At 42.8% G+C, this 23,728-nt stretch overlaps 1 protein-coding gene across 1 annotated transcript in view; it reads right to left on the bottom strand.

Annotated features, from left to right (window-relative positions):
• The window catches only part of PPM1H (protein phosphatase, Mg2+/Mn2+ dependent 1H), a 122,859-nt gene extending 109,891 nt beyond the window's left edge, over window positions 1-12,968 (bottom strand). Inside the window, exon 1 of the mRNA XM_005519313.3 lies at window positions 12,711-12,968. Within this exon, the coding sequence (XP_005519370.1) occupies window positions 12,711-12,946 (236 nt within the window). The 5' untranslated portion in view covers window positions 12,947-12,968. The remainder of the gene's footprint in view (window positions 1-12,710) is intronic.
• Window positions 12,969-23,728: the final 10,760 nt, after the last annotated feature.

The raw sequence follows: 23,728 nt of genomic DNA, 5'->3' as shown, positions 1-23,728 counted from the left end.
TATATAAAAACTCTCATCTCTTTCCACAAATTCCAAACATGCTTTTAACTTTGGTTAAGATAAGCTCTCTGGCAAAATGCTATGACAGCTCCATATGGACTCGGGTCGCTCACTTGCACTGTGACGTGCTACTGTGAGCACCAAGCGCTTCTGTACTGCGAGTGCCTTCCTCTGCACAGAAAACAAATCCCACCTACTCTAATTCCTTGAGAGCATAACTACTTCCTTGTCAACACTTTAGTTCCTCCAGGTCTTGTTAAAGACCTCGCAAGGGAAAGAGTTTTCAGATTCCATTCTTATTTTCGAAGTCAACACCACCTTGCCGCTCCCCCAGACTGATATTTGTTCAGTGATTCTTTATGACTAATCCATTCACGAGTCACAGATCTTCCCTGCCTTCTGACCTGCCTGTAACAATGCTGGCTTGTTTACTGTAGTAGGATGTTCACCTGACTTTTGTGAAGTGTTTTTCAAACAGTAATCTTGCAACACTGGTGAAAGCAGTATAGAGCCCCACAGGTCTGTGATGCTTCTGAGGTGCTGTGACTCTCAACAGAAGAGACAAAAAAAAAACCCAAAAAAACAAAAGGTATCTGGATATATTTCTTCTGCCTTTTCCCTTCTGAAATAGGAGTTAAAATATTACACAAGAACTGAAAGACAAAGAATAAGATGTTACATGATGCCAGCAGTAATTATTTTTCTTCTTGGTGAGGCAGCCTTCCTCAATTCTTTTTGGGGAAAAGCTCTTACTCTGGAATACCATAAAAAAAGCGCATTCATCTTTAAACAAAAAAAAAAAAAATTGCCTTCTGCAACGTTTAAATATACGCTCCTAGAATGAAAATACTGCCCACCATTAAAAGAGCTTTTTTCTTTTTTAAAGGAATTTAAAAGGGCCAGCTACACCACCAGTCCCAGAAGCAGCAGCAGTCACATTTCAGCCGATAACACAATCCCAATGCAATCCTCTGGGCTGCAAAGCCCTGAAGAACCATGTGCAGTGTGCATTAAGTTGTTCCATGCCCATGTTTAGACACACACACCTGAAAGGATTATGCTCATTCTTTGTTTCCACTTAAATGCTCTTAGCTTCAGATTTCTAAATTATGCTGTGCAGCAAGAACTAGAAACTTACTGCTGGCTGTGAGAGTTTCTTCTTCTCTTGATTCCAGCACTTTTTCAAAGACAGATGAGCTGAGTTACCAAAATAGTTCTTTCTCCCCTCTACGAAAGCACTTCGCAGAACTAGCTTGTGATTTAGGAATCAGACACTTTTCTAAAACCAAGCAAGAATGGAATTACAGCTAATCACATTAGCCTATAACTTTTTTCCCCTCTAAAAGCAGGATTAAAGGCAGAGATGGGGAACTTCCCACATTCCCACACACCAGCTGCATTCTTCCAGACTCAGCTTGCTGAACAGCTAATAGAATTACCATCCACAGACCTAGGATTTTCAGGGATTACTCTGGAAAGGTTGCCAAAGGAACTAACTGGACTGTAATTCCTGGCTTTGCACTACCAGAAAGGGATAGAAAGACCTTAAAACTACACTGAGAAGTACCCTAGAGGGAGCCAGGGCCTGAAGAAGATTTTGTAAGGGCTGTGGCAACACTGATCTTAAAGTTTATTGAGAGGAACAACAAAATGAACTGAAATCCCAGGTCTGGAGATGTGATTAATGAGAGCAGTGACAAAGTAAGGGAGAGGGAATTGCCCTCCAAGACTGATGTTGATTTACATTTGTTTGAAGAAATCAGTGTATGTTTTAATGCCCTATCAATTCCTGCATTATTGTTGAGAGCATGTATGGCTAAGTTCTAGTCTTCAAATGACTCATGAAAATAGCTGAAAAACAATTTTATTTTTTTTTGTTCAAAGGAAAAGACGAAGAAGGGGAGAAAATTTTCTATTTACATGCTTCAAAATGTAAGTCACTCATATCAAACCAAACATATATAAAACTTTGACATTTGTCATGACATAAACAGCAATAATCACTGAGGTTAGCTTTATGATTACTGTTTTCCATTTCCAAATACCAAAATCTAAAGCCATACTCCACTCCCCATGGCATCACAAATACAATGCAAGGTTTCACTGTACAACTTTTAAACTCTCTAAAGGATAAGCATTGCAAGTTTCAACTTAGGAAATTAGAAGTTTTCTTTTTATACCATTTATTTTCAAGGATTTGATCTTTCTCAGAAAAAACACCTACAAATAAGGTCAGTAAAGAGAAACAAAAACTAGTTCAGATAAATCTCATTTCAATCCCAAACTTGTAGCATTCATTCACAAAACAAAGATTATTAATACCAATTCAGAAGAAAAAGAACTTTCTTCAAAATGAGGTTTTAAAACACACAACCAGCAATTTAAGGACCTTAGCACAGGATTCATCAAAGCATCATAGACTGGTGAACAAATAAAAAACCCAGGACACTCACTCAGCCTGCCCAGGCACTCACACAGACTTGAAGGCATGGAAGTAACAGTGGGAGGGATGCAATGGGATAGAGGAAGGGGCACTAAGCTCCCCCACCAGCCCCTGGAACCAAGGGAGCTGCAAGCCTTTGTACTCTGGGGCAGGAGCAGAGCTGTCCAGCCACTCCCCAAGCCTGGCTAGCAAGGCAGGAACCTTTAACACAGGGGTCCTTGCCTTTGAAACTGATCATTCAGTGCAACCCCAAAGCTGCTGAACAGGACCCTGCTCTCATTTACAATGGCTGGGTCCTGAATCAATTTAAGGAGTGCTCTTCCCAACCAGAAAGAAAAATGTTGCTGTCCATTATTAAGTTTCACAGCTTCCTGCCCTCTCCTCCCCAGACAGGCAGCAGAGACAATGAATCAAAAAGAAAAAAGTTCACAGCCAACAATAAAATGGTAACTTCCCTCAAGAGAGAGGGAGAAAAAAAAATAAAATAATAATAATAATAATAATTTTAAATATTAGTGGCACTTAGTTGGGGGGGAGGGGGGGATGTTGCCCAAACCCACCTTTCACTCAAACTGTTTCAAAACCTAACAAAACCCATGGGTTCACATGGTGACCTACCACATCTGGGAATATACAGGGATCTCTTATGAACAGCAAGGTAACTTATCTCTTCACAAGACTTCTGCACAAAACGGAGCACTGCTCAAGTTATAAGAGCTGGAGATGTGTCCTCAGTCCCACCTCCAATGTAAAACTCCACCAAGGACCAGATTGTTAGTTATGACTGACAGGTATTTTACAGCATTACAAACATGCACTACGCATCATCTGTTTCTGATGAGGTCTCTAACACATACCTAAAGATAGAAAAATCATACTTGGCCTGAATGAATCAATGTTGGCAGGAGAAAAAAAAATAGTGATCTGCTGCAGAACTTGGCTGGAGCTGGATCTTTTTTGCTCCTTGCAGGGAGTTTGGAAAGCAGAAATTATCATAACAGGACACAAAGGACATAGAAATAAATCAGGGGAAATCCAGAAGGGCTCACAGTGGGGAGCAGAGAGGAGGAAAGAACTCATCTCTTGTCTGCACTTTTATGCAATGGAGTAGATACACAGACAGGACAGCACAGAAGGCATTTAGATGTGGGACTAGCAGATAGAATAAAAGAAGAAAATACAGAGCTATGTCTATAGAGGGACAATCTCACAGACCTCTAATGCCAGTCCAAGGACATTGTGCTGCAAGATTTCTGGAACAGAATATGTAGGATATCAGATACAATCAAAGCTCAGTGTATTTCTCCCCTTACTGTAGCTGAACACCACCATGGAAAGCTTAAAGACAATGGCACATGGTCTTCTACTACTCTTCTCTCCCCACCTTTTCTTCCTGAAATCAGGCAAAGCTGGCTGTCTCAAATCACAGTTTCAGTGTCATTATTGTTGCCTGCAAAAGAACCTGAACAGTATCAAAACAATCAGTCAAGATCGACTACATCTTAGGGTAGCACTTTAGAAAGAAGAAAGAGGGAGGGGAAAAACAAAGATTAGAAATGGTTATTCACCTTGAAGCCACAGTCACCACCTGGACCTCAGACCTGCTTTCATAAGAGGGAAAAGTGCAGAGCCTATAGGGTCTGACATCATTCATACAGTTAAAACAAGCTGGCACTATGACAAATTACAGCAATGGACAGACAAATCTCCCCACACCAGAGGGGGCTGACACGATCTTGGGGGAACCAGACCCATTCAACTCCTGCTTGTCTTGGAGATGGCGCATTTAGGTCCCCATTTCGGCCACACAAAATTTTCAGTCAAGCTGGAGGTTCTCTGCAGACATGGCACTGCCCATACCTCTGTACCTCCAGCAGCTCTATACTCCCTAGAGAATCTAGAAGCAGATTCTCTCCCACTTAAGCCTCACTGTGTGGGTTACAGATCCCAGACAATGAATGAAGTTGTAGATTTGCTACCCTACTTCATGCCAGGAAGTTGCCTGCTGGCCACAACCCCCTAAAACCTCTTCTTAATTTGAGTTTCTTTCTTAAATCAGTGTGATTGCTAAGTTATGTACAGGGTTCGTATTTTGGCATTCCCCAATTATGCATTGACCACCTACTCTCCTGCACTATCTACTGCACTTCCTAATGCCTCAGCTTGGTGTTATTTTTGTCCTTTCCCCACTCAGATTCCAGGAATTAAATCATATTGTGATCAACCACAGAGATCCCTTTGGCTGGCTTTACCCTAGCACTGCTTCCCCTGACAAAATACTGTCAAAAAATATTTGGAGAATGTTCAACTTTTAAGACAAACACTTGCCTTATACAGTATTGGGAAGAGGAATCACACCTGCCTCCAGCCATTTTATGAGCTTCACCTACTGAACAGCTCATGCAGCATCAACCACTTAGCACCCATGGCATTTATAACCCCAACACAGCTGGCAGCACCTGCTAGACAGCAAGTGTGCTGCTGGCTGAGAGAGATAGGGGTGAAGAAGCCAAAAGGCTTCAATGGACCTGCTGGCTATCTCCTACTTGCTGGACCCTCTGTAATTACCATGCAATAAAACTTCCACCCCATGTTGGTTAGATTTGAGGGGCAGAGCAGCTCAATACAAGCTGGGAGTTCTCTCACCAGCTCTGCTCTCTGTTTTGGCCCTGAGCACTTAAAACTGTGATCTACTCCACCTGACCTCTGATCAGGAAACCACTCTGGATAATATGTGTGTTATAGCTGGACATCCTAAACATACCCTACCAAGCAAATGTGACTGGCCAAATGGGAACCAATTTGAAGTCATCTTTCATCCTTCTCTTGAAGAAAGAAAAAAATCATTAGAGACAACAAAAGGCACAGTTAATATGATGGTGCTGCTGTCCAATAGGGCCTCTTGCATCTTAGTAAGTTCAGTCAGAACAGAAACCCAAGGGGAAGTAGATAAAGATCCAGGTTAGATGTAGTTCAGGAGCCTCCATCTTCCTTGCAAATGCTGCTCCATCACAGATATAGCACCTACCCCAGCCCCATGCCACATCAAAGCAGCTATGTCTGCTTTGCCTAAATTATCTCCCTGCACTCATTAACAGCACTCCCCCACTCCAAGTCTTATTTGGGATTCAGCTCACAAAGCTGACTTAACCCATCCTTCAACCCACAAACCGTATTTCTTTCTCAAGTGGCACACAGCTCCCATCACAGGAATGACCTGTGCTTTGCAGCACTGCTTTCCTTTCAAGGTCAAACATGTTTCATTTGCTCACACTCACAGGCTCAAAGCAGCTCACCCCGAGGGGCACAGCCCTGTGGGTTCACTTCATGCCGTGGTGATAACTGTGCCAAGCCATTCCCATTACACCTATCCCAAGTGATGCAGCTGCAACAGAGACAAATGAACAAAGCTGGAGTGCTTGCAGGTAGCATCTGCTGACAGTGCAGAGGCAGGAGGTCCACAGGAAGGCTGCCTGGGAGGACACAGCCATGCTCTGCTGTCAGAAGCGAGGAGCACGCTCAAGCAAGCCTTTCAGAAACATGTGAGACAGCACTAGTCTTAAGCCTCTGAGGGATTGGCAATATGAGAGAGCTTTGAGAGATGAATTGCATACTTGTCCCATTAGGAAACACATTTGTGCAACTTAGATAGTATTAAAAATATCTGAGCATGATTTACATTTTTTATCCTGTTTTTATTTTTCTCCTTTTACCCCTGTAAGTTCTACCAAATCAGAGGCCACAAAGGAAAAGCCAAGTACACAACAGCAGGAAAAATAACTGTGTCATCAAAACACAGAACCTAAAACCTGAGATTCATTTTCTACATTCATATCAAATCTCTTGCCAAAGCTTATCCTCACTGCTGCATTTTTTTCACTGGGAAGAACCAGTACATTTACACACTTATATTTTTCTCCAAGGTTACTCTGAAATTATTATTTGCAATGCACTTGGCAGATTAGAGGCATTACAAAAATATTAGATGCTATAGCATAAGGTCTTACACAAGTAAAGGCATTTCTGAAGGTCTTAAAATTATCATGAGGTTTCTGTAGGCTGTTTTATATGAAGCCAGGCTTAAACAAGAGCCAGGCAATATAGATTAAAGTTAACATTATAATATGCGTAGAAGAATAATTCATATAGAAGTAGACTGTTCAGTTGTCTCAAGCTACATATATGGGACTTGAGTTTTCAGTTCATTCATCAGGTACTACTCAGTCTTATGTTCTGAACTACAAAAAGAAGAAAAGAAAATATTTTCATCTAGACAAGGAGAATTGCAAACAACTTTTTAAGAAGTTTTAAAAGGAAAGTAATTCATTAGTTCTGTGTACATAAACTGACAACCAAACAGAACAAGATAAAAAAAAGTATTCCCTTCCCCATGAGTCTCATCCTCCTGAAATTTGTACCAAACAGAACACGCACAAGAAATGTGTTTACCGATGGGTATGAGTCATGCTCCCAGGGGAAGGTTAGAAAGACTATCACTTCCAATTCATAGGAGCAGGACTGTGGTGTTGTTATCTTCTATTAATAAGAAGCAACGGGGATTAGAATAAGCAATCAGTAGCTGCATGCCCTATGCTATCCTCCAACATCAAAATATTCAACCCAGGACAAACATTTTTTGTGTTTTGCCTCACCTCAGCTGACAGATGTATTAAGCTTTCACCTGCTTCATAACATTATTAAAATACTTAGCATTTGAATAAATATTTTGGTCTACACAGCACATGAAAGGTAGAAGAATGCTTCTGTGCTATCTTAATTTACTTAAGTATTTATGATCACTCAGAAATGTTGGAAAATATTTTAATAAAAACCCCCAGTTAATTCTCACATACATTAATTTGCAACAAACTAAGTAGCACAGGATGAGGAAACATGATGCAATAGCATCAGCCTAACCCCTCCCCTGCTTCATTTTGAACTGTAACAACTTGCCACTGTAATAATGCTGTAGAAGGACATGGTCATCATACTTCACCTACAACTCTGCATTCATTACAGGTCAGTAGTCACCAACATCACAGAGCAAATGTAATTTCTACTGCAGGCCTGCAGAGTAGAGAAACCACGGTATCTGAAATGTAACATTATGGAAAAACAGCCTGGACTTTGTCTCATCAAACAAAAGGTATTGCTGGGCTAATAAATTGACTTTTTAAGCCAAGAAACACACATACCAGCAAAGTCAAGTTTCTGGAAACTTACTATAACTCAGAACTGCAAAGGTATCTGAAGTGTCACTTAGAATTTTTAAAAAAATAAATTTAAAAGGCAAGTCAAATTGTCTCTTGTATGAGGACACAGACAACATACAATCAAATCTTTCCCCCTGTCCCTGAAGTGTTATTTGATAGTACCTTTTGAAGTTCTCCAAAGATATGGCAGAAAGGCAAGAGCAAAGAGAGGGACACATGTGACACAAAAGCAATCAGCTATGGTCCAATCCCCAGGATTCATACCATTTAGAAATGCAATTTGTATAGTGTATATATACATATTGTGTGTATACATATATATATAGTGTGTGTATGTATATATAGATATAGTGTATATATATATATTTAGTATATAGATTATATATATACTTTTGTATGGTTTATGGTATATATATAGTTTATATCAATAAATATATATATAAACTATATATATAGTTTATAGTATAGTTTAGTATATATATTATATATAGATAGATATAGATATTTTAGTACTGGATTCAGACTGTAGGAATATACATTCAAGCATTCAAAATGGACGGAAAATGACTAAGCTTGTTTTTCTACCACAAAATGCTACTCAGTTGCAGTTACTCTGCAACTCCACCAGCATAAGCAGCAGGCTAGTTCTTTGTCATTTGCAAATTTAGCATTTATTTTATCGTGCCATATGTAGTCAAGGGAATTCAACTAAGAGAGGAGAGCTCTGCTCCACCCTGTTCATCCTCTGGCTTCACAGAAGGAAGAAGATAAAGCAGAGGACGAAAAGGTGGAAAATACTGTTCTGGGTAGAGTTTAGATGCAGTGAATATCATCTGGGTCATTTCATGCTACATACTCTCTGCTACTGCCTTTACTTTGCCAGTTACTTTCAGAGTTGAACACTAGGGCTGCTTATCAGCAGTGCTGCAGGGAAGAGGTCTTACCAACACCCTGACAACAGCACAGGAAGGGACCAAAGAAGAAATTCCCCTCCCAGTAACAGGACAATCCACGCAGAAGCTCAAAAACCAGCTCGTGGCTCAGACATGGAAAGCTCTAGAGGAGATCCAGTGCAGCTGCTTGCAGATGAGAGGCAAGGCAACAACTAAATAAAGTGTGAGGCAGATCCCTCCCACCCTCCCTTACTCAAATAAATCACTTAACTTTTCAGAGAGCAGCAAATCTCCTTACTCCTCTGGATTAAAGGCAGACTTACAAGAACATTTGTTAACAGACTACCCTCTCCCAGGGTCATTCCTGATGCACACCAGCTAACCACATGCAGAAAATTATGTTATGCCCTTGTGCAAAAATGAAGTTTATTTCTAATAATGATACTTCTAAAGACAATTAAAAAGCTTACTGGATTGTAGGACACAATTTTAATTTTTCCCCTATGGAGCTTGACAAATATTAGACAAGTGTCTGTGGTATAAGAATATCTCTTTGAAACATGGCCTTTTGCCATCCTGTATGAGGTGAAATGAAATTCAAGGTCTCAGAGCTCCCATGCAAGGAAGATACAGCAGGACAGAAAACAACTCATTTCAGAAGACAACTTTTAGGCTGCTTACTGACTAAGGAGAGCTGGGTCCCTATGGGATTCCCAGTAAAATGCTAAGAAACACTGATATTTTATCTCAGCACCAAGTATATTTCATTTGTCTGCTTGTGTGTTTTTTGTAATGACCACACCATTAAAAGAGAGAAAATTAATAACAAAAAATAAAAACTAGTTTACATTTCACTTCATAATATCATAGAACTAGGTAGGTAATTTTAAAAATAAGTTAAAATACATGACATGAATGAGCAATATTACAAAAATACCAATTACACAAAATGTTCAGTACAAGAGGAGGAAGAAAGTGGAGTGGAGGAGAAATGCTTCCAGGGGAGTAAGTCAGATGAACAGGCCCATACCACACAGATGTTAGGGAAAAGAAATAGTCAACAGGGTTAGCTACTTTGTCAATATGTTGTTTAGTAAGAAATACTAATCCTCAGGAATCAAAGAAACAAAAGGAATCCCCTAAAAAAGTGCATATTTTGTAGATAGAAACTGCTTCAGTCTGGAATGAGAAGCAGGTCTAACCCCAAAATGCCTTCTCCAGCTTGGATGTCAACACGACAACATCAAGGAACTCCAGTATCATTGTAAACTGACATGTTTTATAATTAAAGAACATGAACACTACAAATGGTTTCCTGAAACTCAGCCTCCAGGTGACCTGTTCTCAGAGCCAGAATTTCTTCCTAAAGATAGTGAGACAGATGCTGGTGCTGGGCGTGGAACATAAATCCACTGACTCAAACCCTGCTGTGCAATGGCTCACAACATCAGGGCAAACACAGTACAGGTGGCACACACTCTCCTTATAACTTCTGGGCCAAAACCCCACCTTCTAAGTCTACAACAATCCTTTCATTAGCTTCAGGAAGTAAAAATCCCTGTGTCCATAGGCACCCCAACCAACAAAACACTGAAATCACTTTTGCTGATTTGCTAAAACATGAAAACACAGAAAGGGCAATAGCTCAGGGAAGCTGCACCTTGGCACACCCCAGGTATGGCATGTCTTCTCTCATGTCTTCATACCTAAGGCATCTAGCAAAATGTGAGTTAAATAGCTGACCTTTGTGTTACATCACAAGCTGCTTGTGAGGACACCAGACTTCCTCCTAACATTCTTGTAAGTACTTGTATTGTAACAAAAGGCAAACATTGTTCTGATAGTTTCCTTAACACAGACATTAACAAAATGCTAAATAATAGCGTGAAAGTACTTTATTCCCTGCTTTACCCGAGCCAACAAACTTCAGAATATGTATACTAGTGATTTCATCTTCCTGGTACTCTCAATTTCTTCTCTCTATGTAACTCAAATCTGTTTCAAAAGGAAAACAGTTTCAACACATACAGCAAGTCTTTGCAAGTATTTTCAGAAAGCCTGGTAATAGCTCAGCACGAGTAAAACAAACAAAAAAAATTGTCATATTTGTCAAAATCTGAGATTGTCCATATTTTCTTCTATTTCTGTATTCTTTAATGCTTTGCCTTTGGAAAACAATGCAATTTTGGTGGCACCACTTTCCTGTCAGCTTCTCTGCAGTGAACATTTTGAGATCTTCTGGTTAGAATGAATCCCAATTTTGGAACATCATATACATACTTCTGGGCAGAGGGTAGTAACACATTCACTAGTTCTCTCTAACAAGTACCACCTTTCCCTTAGATCTGCTCTACCAGCATCAGAGCCAGTAACTGCAAGAGAAGGGGATGAGACAAAAAACCAAAACCAAACAAACTAACAAAAACAACAACAAAAAAGCCACCAGAGAAAAAACAAAAGGGCAACTTCTTTTCACATAGGTAACGACAGGAACTGAAAAAGCTAGTGCCTTTTTTATGCCTCCCAACTAACCAAGCTGCTCAAAGCTCAAGAGGGAAGAGCAACAAGTATATGAAAACAATCCTGGTATGTTCTGCTTTCATGACCACCAGAGCCGTTTACTTTATCTCCAAATACTCTCTCCCATCAGGTTTTATTGACAGGGTCAATGAAACCTTCACTCTCCAGCAGTGACATTTTTCTGCCCTGGCAGCGTCAGGTGAAGCTCATGGGATGCACACACCTGGGAGCCAGAGAACCTCCCCTCCACTTCGTCACCAACTTGCAATTACAGTTACTTGCTGAAAGCCACAGAACTTTGCCTAAGCTGAAAATAGCAGCATGTACTTATTTCGGTAAAGAAGTGCTTTTTAAGGGACTAATATAGTGGCAGAACAATTAGAGCTTATTTTTAAATATTTAAATTTACAGTTTATAGGAATTTACTCAGTAACCTATTCAATTCTTTATTTATCTGAGGAGAACAATCCAATTTAAAATTCTTTAAATCTCTCTTTAATTCTCCCATTTCAGCATCCCCAATGATGTAACAACCTTTTAAATAAAGCTAGCGATTGCTCATTAACAATGTGAAGCCTTCACTGTAGTTTTTGCTGGAGTTTTTTTGGGAACTCATGTATGTCTGAAGAGACGACTTGTAGTCTGGAAGGGCTAATTTAGTAACTTCATTAATCTCTGAGTTGGTAGCAACATGGATAGCCAGACATGCTCAAGACTTAGAAGCATTAACAGAAAGAAACCAAATACTGAATCCTGCACCCAGAATCCTCAAGGAAAACAATGTGCCTACCGATAAAGGCATCAAGTGCAAGGACGTGCCTTGCCTCTGCAGCTACTCCCACTGCCAGCTGGATGCATCCAAAGGAACACTGCCTTTTGCCTGGCTGCCAAGTCTACAACCAGGTCCTGATCAGACACCCTCTAAAGTAAATACCATTATATGAGTAAGTCAGGGCAACAAACCATTTGGAAAGCCCAGTTTGGGGGCTAGCCAACGGATTCTTTTTCTTTCGGTTTGGAACCTGTGGTCCTCAAGCATCTCCCCAAACTAGAAAGCACTTTGAGAGAGAGATATGTGACCAGTCACCACCAGCGAGCACAACGGCTGTCAGGTCCACAGGAAGGTGTTCCAAACCCCACACATTTCACCATTCCCGGGCAGCAAGAAGCATTTACACAGGCACAAACCAAACCGTGTTTCCTACCAAAAGCCCTTTTTATTCCAGGGTCAAGGACCGAGACCGCTGTTCACCGGCGGGTTCCCCATCCTTGGCTCCGGAGCCGTCACTACGGACAGGGGAGCCCGGCGCTGTCCCTGGCCATCCTTCGCAGATCCGGGTATCGGCCACTCCCGCGGGGGCTTTCAAGGGCAACTGACCGTCTGCCTCTTCGGGCTCCCAGGAGGGAACCACCCAGGCACAGAGCCGCGGCCAGGGCCGGACACGCGGCGCCGGGGATGCCGCTCCCTCCCCCGGCACCTTCCCCCCTCCGCTCCCGCTGCCCGCGGCGCCGCGCAGGCCCGGGGCTGCGCTCCCCCCGCCTCCGGCAGCGCGGGCACCCGCCGGGGGCTGCCCCGGCATCGCCGCCCTGCGCGGCCAGCGGGCTCGGCCGCGCTCCACCTGCGAGCCGCGGCGTACTCACTCCGCGTAGCCCGTGGTCCAGGGCAGGCGCCGGGTGTCCTTGCTGAGGATGAGGATGGGGCGGGCGATGTGGTCGGCGGAGCACTCCACCTCGTCCGGGGACAGTCCCAGGAACTCGGGTCTCCCGTAGGGGAAGCGGAGGGGCAAGTCCGCGCCGCTGCCGTGGTCGGCGCCCGCGCTGCCAGCCATGATGCCGCCCATGAAATTGGCCACGGCGGACTTCACCCGCGTGAGCATAGTACCCCCGCCGGCGGCGGCAGCGCCGGGGCCGCCGCGCAGGGCGGGGAGCGGGGCGCGCCGGCGGGCAGCGCTGCCGAGGCGGCTCCGGCAGCCCCCGCCGCGCTCCCGCAATGGGGGCGCCGGGCCGCGCGGAGCCGGGCGAGAGGACGGCGGGCTCAGGGGCAGCCGCGGGGCCGAGGCCTCATTGCAGGTTTCCCCCTCCCGGCGCGGCGCTCGGTGAACTCAGCCCGGCGGCAGCGGCTGCTGAGTCATGTGATAGCGCGGCTGGATTCGCCCGGGCGCTTCCTGCTCCTCCTGCGGCACCGGCGGGCTCCTGGCACACGCCGGGCACGGGCGGCCGCCGCCCCCGCCCGCCCACCCGCGCCGGGGGCCGGCCCGCGGCAGGTGCGCGGCGGGCGGAGCCTGCGGCCGGCGGGGCCGCCCCCGCTCCCGCTCCCGTTCCCGCAGCGATGCGGCCGTGCCCGCCGCCGCCTCCGGGATGAGCCGCCCGGGAGGCCGTGCCCTCGGGGTCCCATCGCCGGGGCTGGAGATTGCCGCCCGCAGTGCGCTGTCCCTGCTGCCCCTGGGCTGAGCCAGCGCCGTCCCAGCCCCGGCAGAGCCCGCTGATCCTGCGGGACAAGGATTTGGCCACGGCCGCTTGGAGGGTTTACGTGCCTTCTCCTGCTCAAACACGCCAAGGATATTTTCCCCAGGAAGCCATTTGTTAGAAAAAAGAACCTGGGGCAGTTGCCGAAAGCCCTGCTGCCGGCCTGCCGTGGTTTCCCCCTGCCGGGGACATGCCCGTCCGCCGGCCAGCGGTGACGGAGTGGCAGCCCCCGGCTGCTCCGCTCACCGCAGGACATTTCGGATGCTGCCATGCAGCAAAAGTGAAAGGACTGGCCAAAAACACTCAAATTTGCGGACACAGATGTTTTAACCTCTTCTTCTTTTGTTATGTAATTTTGACCATGTCATACTCTTTCACGATTAAAAAAAAATAAACTGGGAGGTCTCTTCCATGTGGTGGTCACCCAGATGTGTGGAAGGGTTGCAGATTTCAGTGTGCCAAGCTTTAAGAAAATGTTGGAATGGAGCAGGAGCATATAGGAAGTCTGACCTCTGAAGCAAGACTGTCTGAGCCCTGTGATTCTGCAACCCCCCCGAGAGCTGTAAGGCTCACTGAAAGGCAATGACCTCTGAAATGGTAATGCAGCACTAGAACTTGCAGGAGAAAGCTGGTTAGTTATCATACATGGCATACATGCAGTGGGGATGATCAGCCATCATGTTGCTGCCTCATACTAGAAACTGGCTGCCATGAAACTGAGCACACAGTTACAGAGATTTGAAGAATTAGTCTTGTGAGCTTGCTCAGTTTCTGATTATTAAAAAATATCCTGAGAACTGACTTCAAATAATGCCTATGTTTGCTCCAGGTTCCTTACATACAGACATAAGAAATGTAAAACTGTTGTGATGCTCACCAGTTTTTATGATAAAGCTGTCTACTAATAAAGTCTAGAGAAACAAAAGTATATTAGAGAACAGAGACGCTAAGAGCATGTTAAGTGCCTTCTAAAATAGAAATGGAAATATATCTACTCCAAATTAAGCATTACAGATACACTTCCTTTAGGACAAGGTGTTTATTTTTTCTTATCTCTTGTATAGTCAGTTCCAGGGTTGATATTATAAGTATTCTGAAGAACAGTAAACCTCTCTTGGTTTATTCCCAGTTTCTTCCACCCAAGATAATCTCTTTATACTATCTTTTGTCTGCTGGATGGCCTCTCTTTTTTCATCTAACAGGTACTCCAGCACTCTTTTGCCTCACTAATGCTTATAGGACCTCCCACCCAGAGAAGGGAGGTGTGAGAAGAGGGACAGCAGCAGCAGTTGATCTGTATCCCTGTATCCATCACAGGTTATGAATGGTACTTCTGGAGAAGCTGTGCCAACATACTAGACTTTGCAGTTTATTGGACCTAAAGACATTGAAAAATATCATTGACTAAAATTCAGAGAGAACACCGTGTTTGTTCTCTGGCCCCATACTGCAGTCACAATTCCGCACAAAACATGAGGGAGAAACGTGAAGGAATGTGTTACAGTTTAAATTATTATCTCTGCTAGATGACAAGGAAAAGCCCAGATGAGACATATGGGGAGACAGCTTAGTAGCTCACCACTCAAAACAGATCTGTGCACTGTTTGAAATTCTATGGATGCTTATCTCTGGTACAAGAATGCTGTAAGGATACAACAGTACAACAGGAGGGATATGGCCTCTTCATACTGAAAAGTACAGAGAGATGCCTTGATTTCAGTTCTTTGGGAAAGAGGATCATGTTCATTTGTGAGTCAGAAGCGAAGCCTCACTTCTCAAAGGAAGTAATAATCAGTCCCTGCAGGGCTCAGCGAGTTCCCCATATCTCCCAGCCTGTGGTCCACCTGGTCTAAGCCAGACATTTTTCTTGGTGGCAGGTAGACCTTTAAAGGCTTGGATATTGAATTCCAGTAAAATTTGGAGGATGAATTCTCTATGCAAATGTTTGAAAATTGACTCTGTCCTTCTGCAATCCCATGACTAATGCAAAGGAAATATGACAATTTGGAGGTTTTTTTACATGTTAACTTATTTGTGACATTGGAGTAAATCTACTTTTCTCTCTGAATGGGTAGCCATGCCAGGGAGTGAAGCTGTGTGTGGGCCAGAAACACATTCATATGAGCTCTTTGAAGCATCTGAGTTATGCCACCTTGCCATGAATCATATTCAGCATTCAACAAACTCAATAATTTTAATCATAATGAAAACAGATTTACACAAAGAACACAGTAAACTTTTATGCATAAAATAACTCTGATTGGAGATGGCTTCTCAAGATCATGTCCTCCAGCTCCTTTTCAAAGCAGGGTCAACTTTAAAGTTATGTTATATTCTCCAGAAACTTGTCCAGTCAAGTTTTCAATATTTCCAAGGAGAGATTTTCAAGGATGGGGATACCACAGCCTCTCTGGGCACTAGTTCCAGTATTCAACCACCCATTCATTAATTTTTTTTCCCCTGCCATCTGTTTGGGATTTCTGTTGCAGTTTGTGTCTGTTGCTCGTTATTACCCTTCACCTTTGAGAATTCCTCTGAGATTCTTTCCTCCCTGTACCCTCTTATTAGGTAGTTAAAGGCAGAAGTAAGGTTTCTTCACCTCAGCCCTGCCTTCTAAAAGCTGAACAAATCCATTTATCTCAGCATCTTCCTGCAGAACTTTGGTGGCCCACTGCTGGGCTCCCTCCGGTAGGTCATCTGGGGAGCCCCAAACTGGACAATCTTCTCATAAGTGCCATTCAGAGGGGTGTGATCACTTCCCATGACTATTGCTGATACACCCCAATACATGTTTAACTTCCATCACTTCAAAGGCACATTGGTGACTGACACTCGTCAGTATTGCCTGCCAGGATCCTCAGGCTTTCTGCTGTGAACATGTCTTCTTGACTGTCAGCCCTCTGCATGGGTTTCCCCAGCCAGTTGACATTGCACATGTTCTTGCTAAACTCCCAGCAAGTTCCTGTCGGCTCATTCCTCCAGGCTGCTGAGATCCCTCTGAGTTGTAGTCCTGCCCTCCAGCTATCAACTTATTCCACAAAGCCAGGAGGAAAGGAGACAAATACAGTCAGAAAAAATTTCTTAGGGCTATCATAACATTTCTGTAGGTATTATTTTTGTATAGAACCATAGAATATCTCAAATTGGAAAGGACCCATAAGGATCATGGAGTCCAACTCCCTGCTGCTTGCAGTACAACCTAAAGCTAAACCATGTGGCTAAGAGCATTGTCCAGATGCTTCTTGACTTCTGATAGGTTTGATGCCATGACCAGTTCCCTGGAGAGCCTGTTGCAGTGATCAAACACACTCTCATTGAGAACTTTTCCTAATGTCCAGTCTGACCATACCTTGACGCAGCTTCATTCCATTTCCTCGTGCCTTATTTTTGCCTTTGTAGCTACTTTTTTAGACAACTATAAGAAAATACACTTTAAATAAAGAAAAAGCTTGCAAAATTAAATATCCAGCTGGCTGTAAAGATTCTGGTTCTAGCTTGTGAGTACTTGAGTAGAGAAGTATGCTACGTAGATTAGCTGGAAGTGTATCCAGTAAAAGTGCGTTGACTCAATGTGTTTAAAATATTTCTGATAATAAAAAATATTTCTGGTGCAGGCCCTTTTTTGTTTCTTTTGCATAATATGGCAATGCATGGGGCTCCTCATAATAATGTGGTATTTATTTCAGCAATGTAACTGTCATTAGCTTGTATCTTGTTTATACCTTATGTTGCTTGATTACTTGAAGAGTTTTTTCCTGTGCTTTTCATGCTCTGAATAAATGGGAGCAATAAAAGCTCCCAAAGACCTTGGTGAGAGAAGAAGTAGGTCTGATGTGAGATGAATATACCATTTCTGCAGGTTTGAACTTCTGGGTCATGTTATCACAGATGTAGTCAACATCCACACGTGTGAACTGAGCTGCTGAACAAATTTGGAGAGTGTGTCAGAATAGGTGCCTGACATTATGGGATGAAGCTGTATATGCAGGGGGAAAAAAAGCTTTAACAGAAGAATTGGTTGCACTTCTCTGTTAATTCCCCATACAAAAAACACTGAAAGTCTTATTTTTGCATATGATTCTGCTCAGGAGGATTACCACATCATGTGGTGATCAATGAAGTTATTCTTACCTTTTCTAAAGGACTGTGCAACCTTTAATTAGGATGAGGAAGCTCTTTATCTCTAGAGAAAGGCCCTTCAGAAGCACAGTGCCTGAAGCATCACAGTGATGAGGAGGACAAAATGCCCCTTATTAAGACATCAATCCTACTTCCTGCAGTACCCGATCTCTGCCTGCAGCAACCCCCAGCATTTCCAGGCTTATCAGAGCTGATGAGATGGAAGCTGTTGGTGTTCTTGCCAGTTTGTATGCAGAAGCACCAATTAAGCTTAAAAATAAATGAATGTTAGCAATACTTGAAGTGATGTATTTCCTCTGCTATGCCTGATATTTACTGCACCATCCTCTAGTCAATATAAATTTCATACATGGATTTCCTTTTGAGAGCCTTCTGCAACTGAAGCTCAGAGAGAGCATCTCCATCAGAACATGATTAGCATGATGGTCCCAAGGCTTTGTGCTCCAATCCAGTCCCCCACAGAGCAGAGCAGAGTAGTCCAAATGAAGGCTGCTATCCAAAGAGTTGAAATCTACAAAATGTTATCAGGGTCAAGCCCTTGTATATGAAATTTAGGGTAAAATGTTCTTTTTCTACTGCAATCCTAACTGCAAGGTGACTAAAACCCAAGAGTATTTTTGCTTTGTCAGGCTACAGGGACTATAGCTGGATTTAGCTTTCATGGCCTGGTGTTCTTCATCTGCAGGTAGTCCTCTGAGTACTGCAGGTATCAGAGACCTGCTGAAGCACTCTGTGGTTTGGGGACATGGGAAGGGCAAGCAAGTATACCAAGTCTCTTTTCAACTAGTGTGAAATTAGTAGTACAGATGGGTTTTGTGCTAATATGCAACATGGGTGGACATATCAGGAGACCTGGGATGGCAGGCAGGAACAGGAGCTGGAAGTGGTCTGCCCCACTCCTACCTCCACACATGTGGAGAATTACCTTTGTTCTTGGCCATGCTGAATTGGCTAAAACCCTATACCTTTAGGGATTCAGAAACTGGAAATTCTCTCGCCAGTAGGACTTAACTGAGAAGGTATTTTCAGAGCACAACAGTTGTACTGAATCAGGATGGCTTTAACAAATCAGGGGCTAGGGTCCTGGAGCTCCATTTTCCCACAGAGCCTCCCCCTCCTGCTTTTGCAGACTCATTCCTTCTGCACCTTCCCAGAAGTACTTTGGAGGCGATATGAAGAGAAGGCCTGTCACAGCCCTGTCTTTACTCAAAAGTATGTTGTCCAGCTAAGTGGGGAAAGTATTCATGCCAGAAAAGTGGGTTCATATCCCTCCTCACAGCGGAGGACTAATAAATGCAACATTATGAGCTGCATGAAAGCAGCCTTCATTTACATACCTAGGCATAAAAAAGGCTCTGAGGAAGGATCTTAATTGACTAGCAATCATAGCAAAAGGTGTCACAAAATCAAAACACTTCTTGCAATCTATATAAATATAAATAAATACTTCAACATAAGCTGCCCATAAGCCTGCAAGTGTCATGTTTGCCAAAGGCTACAGAATGACTTTTTCTACAAGAATCTATCTGCAAATATCCTGAAAATAATTTTCTAATTTCACAATAAGCATCATCATTATGATTTTGCTTCTACAGGCTCTTCTTACTTTCCATTATCCTTTTGAGCCTCCATTAGGCCTTTTGAATGCCTGTAGCTAAATCTGCTAATAATGGGATGGAATAGGGATTAGTTTGTTTATGTGCTTCTGTTGGCAGCTTTTCATAGGGGAGGTGGAGCAAGATGATTGTATCCCCTCTGGGGCTCCTTTGCCCTGGCTCTTGTAAAAGAACACCTTGCCCTGACGATGTGAGATGCTTCAAAATGTCAGCAGTGGCAACACTTCTGCTGACAGTCTCAGCAAAAAAAAAGCTGAAAGTAATCAGATAGTTTTAAATGTAGAGACAACAGGAAAATAAGCAGGTAAAAGGACATGTAAGTATTTGTAGGGGAGGGGGACAGTACTAAAATCTTGACTGAGTACAGGGACATGTATTTCAACTACCTCAACATTTCAGATCAAGTAGGAGCATGTTTCAGAACACAAGACAGTCTTGACTGGTGCCTGGATTAAACATGGGTTAAACATGCAGGGAAGTGATTTGTATGTACCACATGGAGGGGAATTTTAACCTGCCAGCTGCCCTCACTGCAGACACTCCGTAGATGCGGATGTCTCAAGATTAAGCAGGATGGGTGGATGAGGCGCTTCTTGTCTGCTGCTGGTGGCTTAGGAGCAGATGGTGAACATGAATAAAGATTCTCTCCCTACATTTGGGCTGTGGCTTCTGCTGCACAAGCTTTCTTGCAGTTAAGGCCAGCCAGGCACTGGCTTTCATATGCTTATCAGCCATGGTCTTGTTGGCAGCATGATCAAGCCTCAACTACCATGCTTAGAGCTAGGCAGTGCTTTTTTTTGTTATTTTTTAATTTTTTTTATTAATTAAATTAACAATTCTGGCAGAACTTGAAGGTTTGAATATCAGCTTGGACATATGAAATCCCAGGTGCCTTATGTGGTACTCATTCTCAGATTGTTTTGACATAGAAGGAAGTAGGATATTTGAGCAAGTTGTCAAAACTCCAGGCTCCTAGACTTCAGGCTGAGTTTACCAGATGTGTTATGTTTTCATAAATCACAGTTGAAGCTAGAATGAATGATGGCAGAGAAAGTTAAAGAAATTATATTACTTTTGCATTTAGCTCTCAGATTTCTGCACATCTTCTGTAAGCAGGAATATGGGAACTGTTTTTCTCATTCCTTTTTTATGTTCTTTCCAGCTTTGGTCATGAGGTGTCTGTGGACCTGTACAGTCAGTCTGATTATCTGCTTTCCCAAATACATGACATTCTGATATTAATTTACTGTCATTCAGACTGGTACAACTAATATATGGAACCTTGTCAATAGACAACAAAAACAACAGCAACAACAACGAGAGGATTTAGAATTTGTTAGCACTTCCAAAAGTTTGATGAAGAGGTAAAAGTGAGTATGTAAATATTTACTGAGGTGTATTAGAATAAAAAAAAAGGCTCTTCTGGTTTAGTTGTGAAACAAGATACTGTAACTTTTATCCATTCTTCTACAGCATCCTTCAAAGGTCTCTTGTATCTGCTTCTTTTTCTGCGAAACCCTGTGTCAGTAGTGTGGGACCTAAAGCAATTAAAAGTCTGGACAAGCACATGGCTCTTTTTCACCCCTACTCTTGTTTTATAACTTGAATTATAAAACAGTTAAAGTTAACAGTTAAAGTTACCTTTTATTAATGGTCATGACAGTTTTATTTAAATTAATTCTTCCTCACCATGTTTTATTTATGGAAGGGTTTTGGGACTGATTTGCCTTTGGTTTTTACTTCTTTTTTAATGTTTAGAAGCTATGTCTTTTGAAAATCTCCTGCAGAGTGAATTTTAAAAAAAGTAGTATTAGTAGCAGTAGTAATTGTAATAATAATAATAATAATGGAATAATTCTCTTCATGCTTCTTCCTAAAGGCACAAGAATGTAACCACTATATCTGCTTCATTTCTCCCAATTTGGACTGATTTAGTGATGAAAACCCAGGACTTAATTCAGTACTACAGTGCTGCCAGTCAAGGGACAGACATGTGAGAGCATTAACCATGTGCCAGTAAGGGCCATCCTGAGTACAGCAACGCTCAGGAGCTTCATGGGTTGAGAGCTGGACTCATTTCAGTTGTGCTGTAATGCAGCACTCGGGCAAGCTTGAGGGATCTTCCAAGATCACGGAGACCAGGCTTCTTCAGATGCTCTCAAAAAGGAAAAAAAACAACAGGAACTAAGCACTGAAAAGGTTGCACTGTGGAAGTTCAGTTCTGGAATGAGCTGATGGGGAAAAAGTTCAAACAGGACTGTCTGAACATCTCTGCTTCCACAGCCAAGGCAGCCACAGGAAATGTCCTAAGCAAACACAATGCCACAACAATAGGCAATCTGCACGACTTTCTGCTTACTCCAGCTGACATATCTGAAAATCAAATTAACCTCTGGCTTTTGTGGGTCATGGTCTTTCAACTATTGTCTGTAACAACCTAAGAAACCCAATAGAAAAGATACTTTTAAACAGATTTAAAGCAATAAAACAAGAATCATGATCTTCACCTAATAGCTGACATAGAATAAGCATGCTGATCTTATGGAAAATTAATTATTTGTGATTGCGCATCTGAATCAACAGTGTTTTGGTTTTAAATTTAAAGGATTTTTTAAAAAAATCTTTAATTATTTCTATGGGGCTGGAACTCCTTTTGAGAGGAATACATGCACCTACATTCAGATAATGAGAGTAAATAATTAGTATGCCATAACCTAGTTCTGGTTGCTGCCAATTGTTTTTCAGCTTAGCCTCTGAAAACAGTTCTCACTGTGCTGTGGGGCATTTCCTTTTGTCCCGTGTTTTCACACTCCCTTACTCTCCATTTGAGTTTTTTCCTAAAGTACTACCTGAAGCAGGGAGGTGCCAAGGGCTCGCTGCCCATGGCTGGCACAATCCTTCAGCCTCTGAGGATGCGCTGCGGTCATGGTACCCCATGGCTAGTCCAAAATTTGTCACCAGCCTCAGGAAAACTGACTCTGATCTCCCTGAAGACAAGAATAAAGTAATCCTGCTGCTGCTTGATGCCTTCTGCCCAGTACAGCGTAGGACTGGCAGTGAACATGATGGGAAAGTTCTGGGAGCTGCTCAGCCTGGGTTTAGAAGCTCCAGCCCTCACAAATCCATCCTGAGTCAAAAAATAGGAACCGTGGTCACATCTATGCTCTTGTCCTTGGTTCTTTGTGCCTGTGCTTTGCTATCCCAAACCAAAAATATGTTTCCTCCATGGATTTCATTAGATCTCCATTTGCAATTTCACAAAAGGACTTAACTACAGGAAATTACAGTTCCTTAATAAGACCCTTGATTAAGAAAAATCTGCAAATATGTTTTCTATATTTACACATTATTTATTTAACAATAAAGGGTTTATATTGGTGAGGAGCACGGTGAGATATTTCCCCTGACAGTGCTCAAAATAAGCCTGCTGGGCAGACCTCTGTTTCAGCAGCAGTTAGGGGGAGATGTGGGCCTGAAAGCCAGGGTGACAGAGTTCCCTGTTGTGATAGCAGGGAGAGAGTGTGAAGCTCAAGAACAGACCAAAGAAAAGTGTTGACACCACAAACCCAGCCGCGATGTTCCATTAAATCTGATGAAGCCTGAAATTCAAAGCCAGTTGGAAAGGCTTGTATAAACTGCATAGGAAGCATTTAAAAATGCTGGTAAGCAGGCATCTCTCCAACCCTGTTGGCAGCTACACTAATGTAGCAAGACTTCAAGGATGAAGCTCTTTGAGAGAAGATTCTCAGGGAGGTTTGATCCCTTAGTGCTTTCTGTCAAACCCAGCCATGCCCTGAGTGTAAACAATCATGTTTAAGGAAAACAGTGACAACACTGTTAAGTTTCTGATGTTTTCCGGGTTGTTCTCATATGCTCCTCGTAAGGGATTTTGTGTCATGGGATTGTAGCTTACACATACAATTATCATTTTATTCAATGTCCTAAAGCCATCCAGTGAAAATCCAGATCCAGGTATTTTTTTTTAACTGGGGACTGAAACTGGTGTTTGGCACTGCAGCTTGCTGTCCCTCTCTATGAGTGCGCAGGGAGCTCATCCAAGCAGAGCAGTGACCATGCCCCAGCAATTTCATGTGGAAGGCCTTGTCTCAAGGCAGGGTTTCTTCCCTGAGCACAGACTTGCAAATGACTAGAAATCCTCCCAAGAATGGAAACAGGAAACAAATCTCTGCCTCTCCTGGGGAAGAAATTAGATGCTTAAGACACAGTGAGAAGTGGTTTGTGTGGGATAAAGGCTACCACACATGGGAAAATGGTTGAGATTTTAAGATGGGGAGGGTTGAAGTGGAAAAGGCATCCAGCAATTATAAAGACATCAATTCAGTAACACAGATTATTATAATTTTAGACTATTATCATAGTATCACAATGCCCTTATTTGTTTCATAATAAGATTTCAGTAAAGAATGCAGTTCTTGG

The sequence above is a fragment of the Pseudopodoces humilis genome, chromosome 5, assembly GCF_049639895.1.
Source record: "Pseudopodoces humilis isolate 2021_Gansu_Grassland_sample_001 chromosome 5, ASM4963989v1, whole genome shotgun sequence".
In the NCBI taxonomy this organism is placed as follows: domain Eukaryota; kingdom Metazoa; phylum Chordata; class Aves; order Passeriformes; family Paridae; genus Pseudopodoces; species Pseudopodoces humilis.
This window is presented reverse-complemented; position numbering and strand designations above follow the sequence as displayed.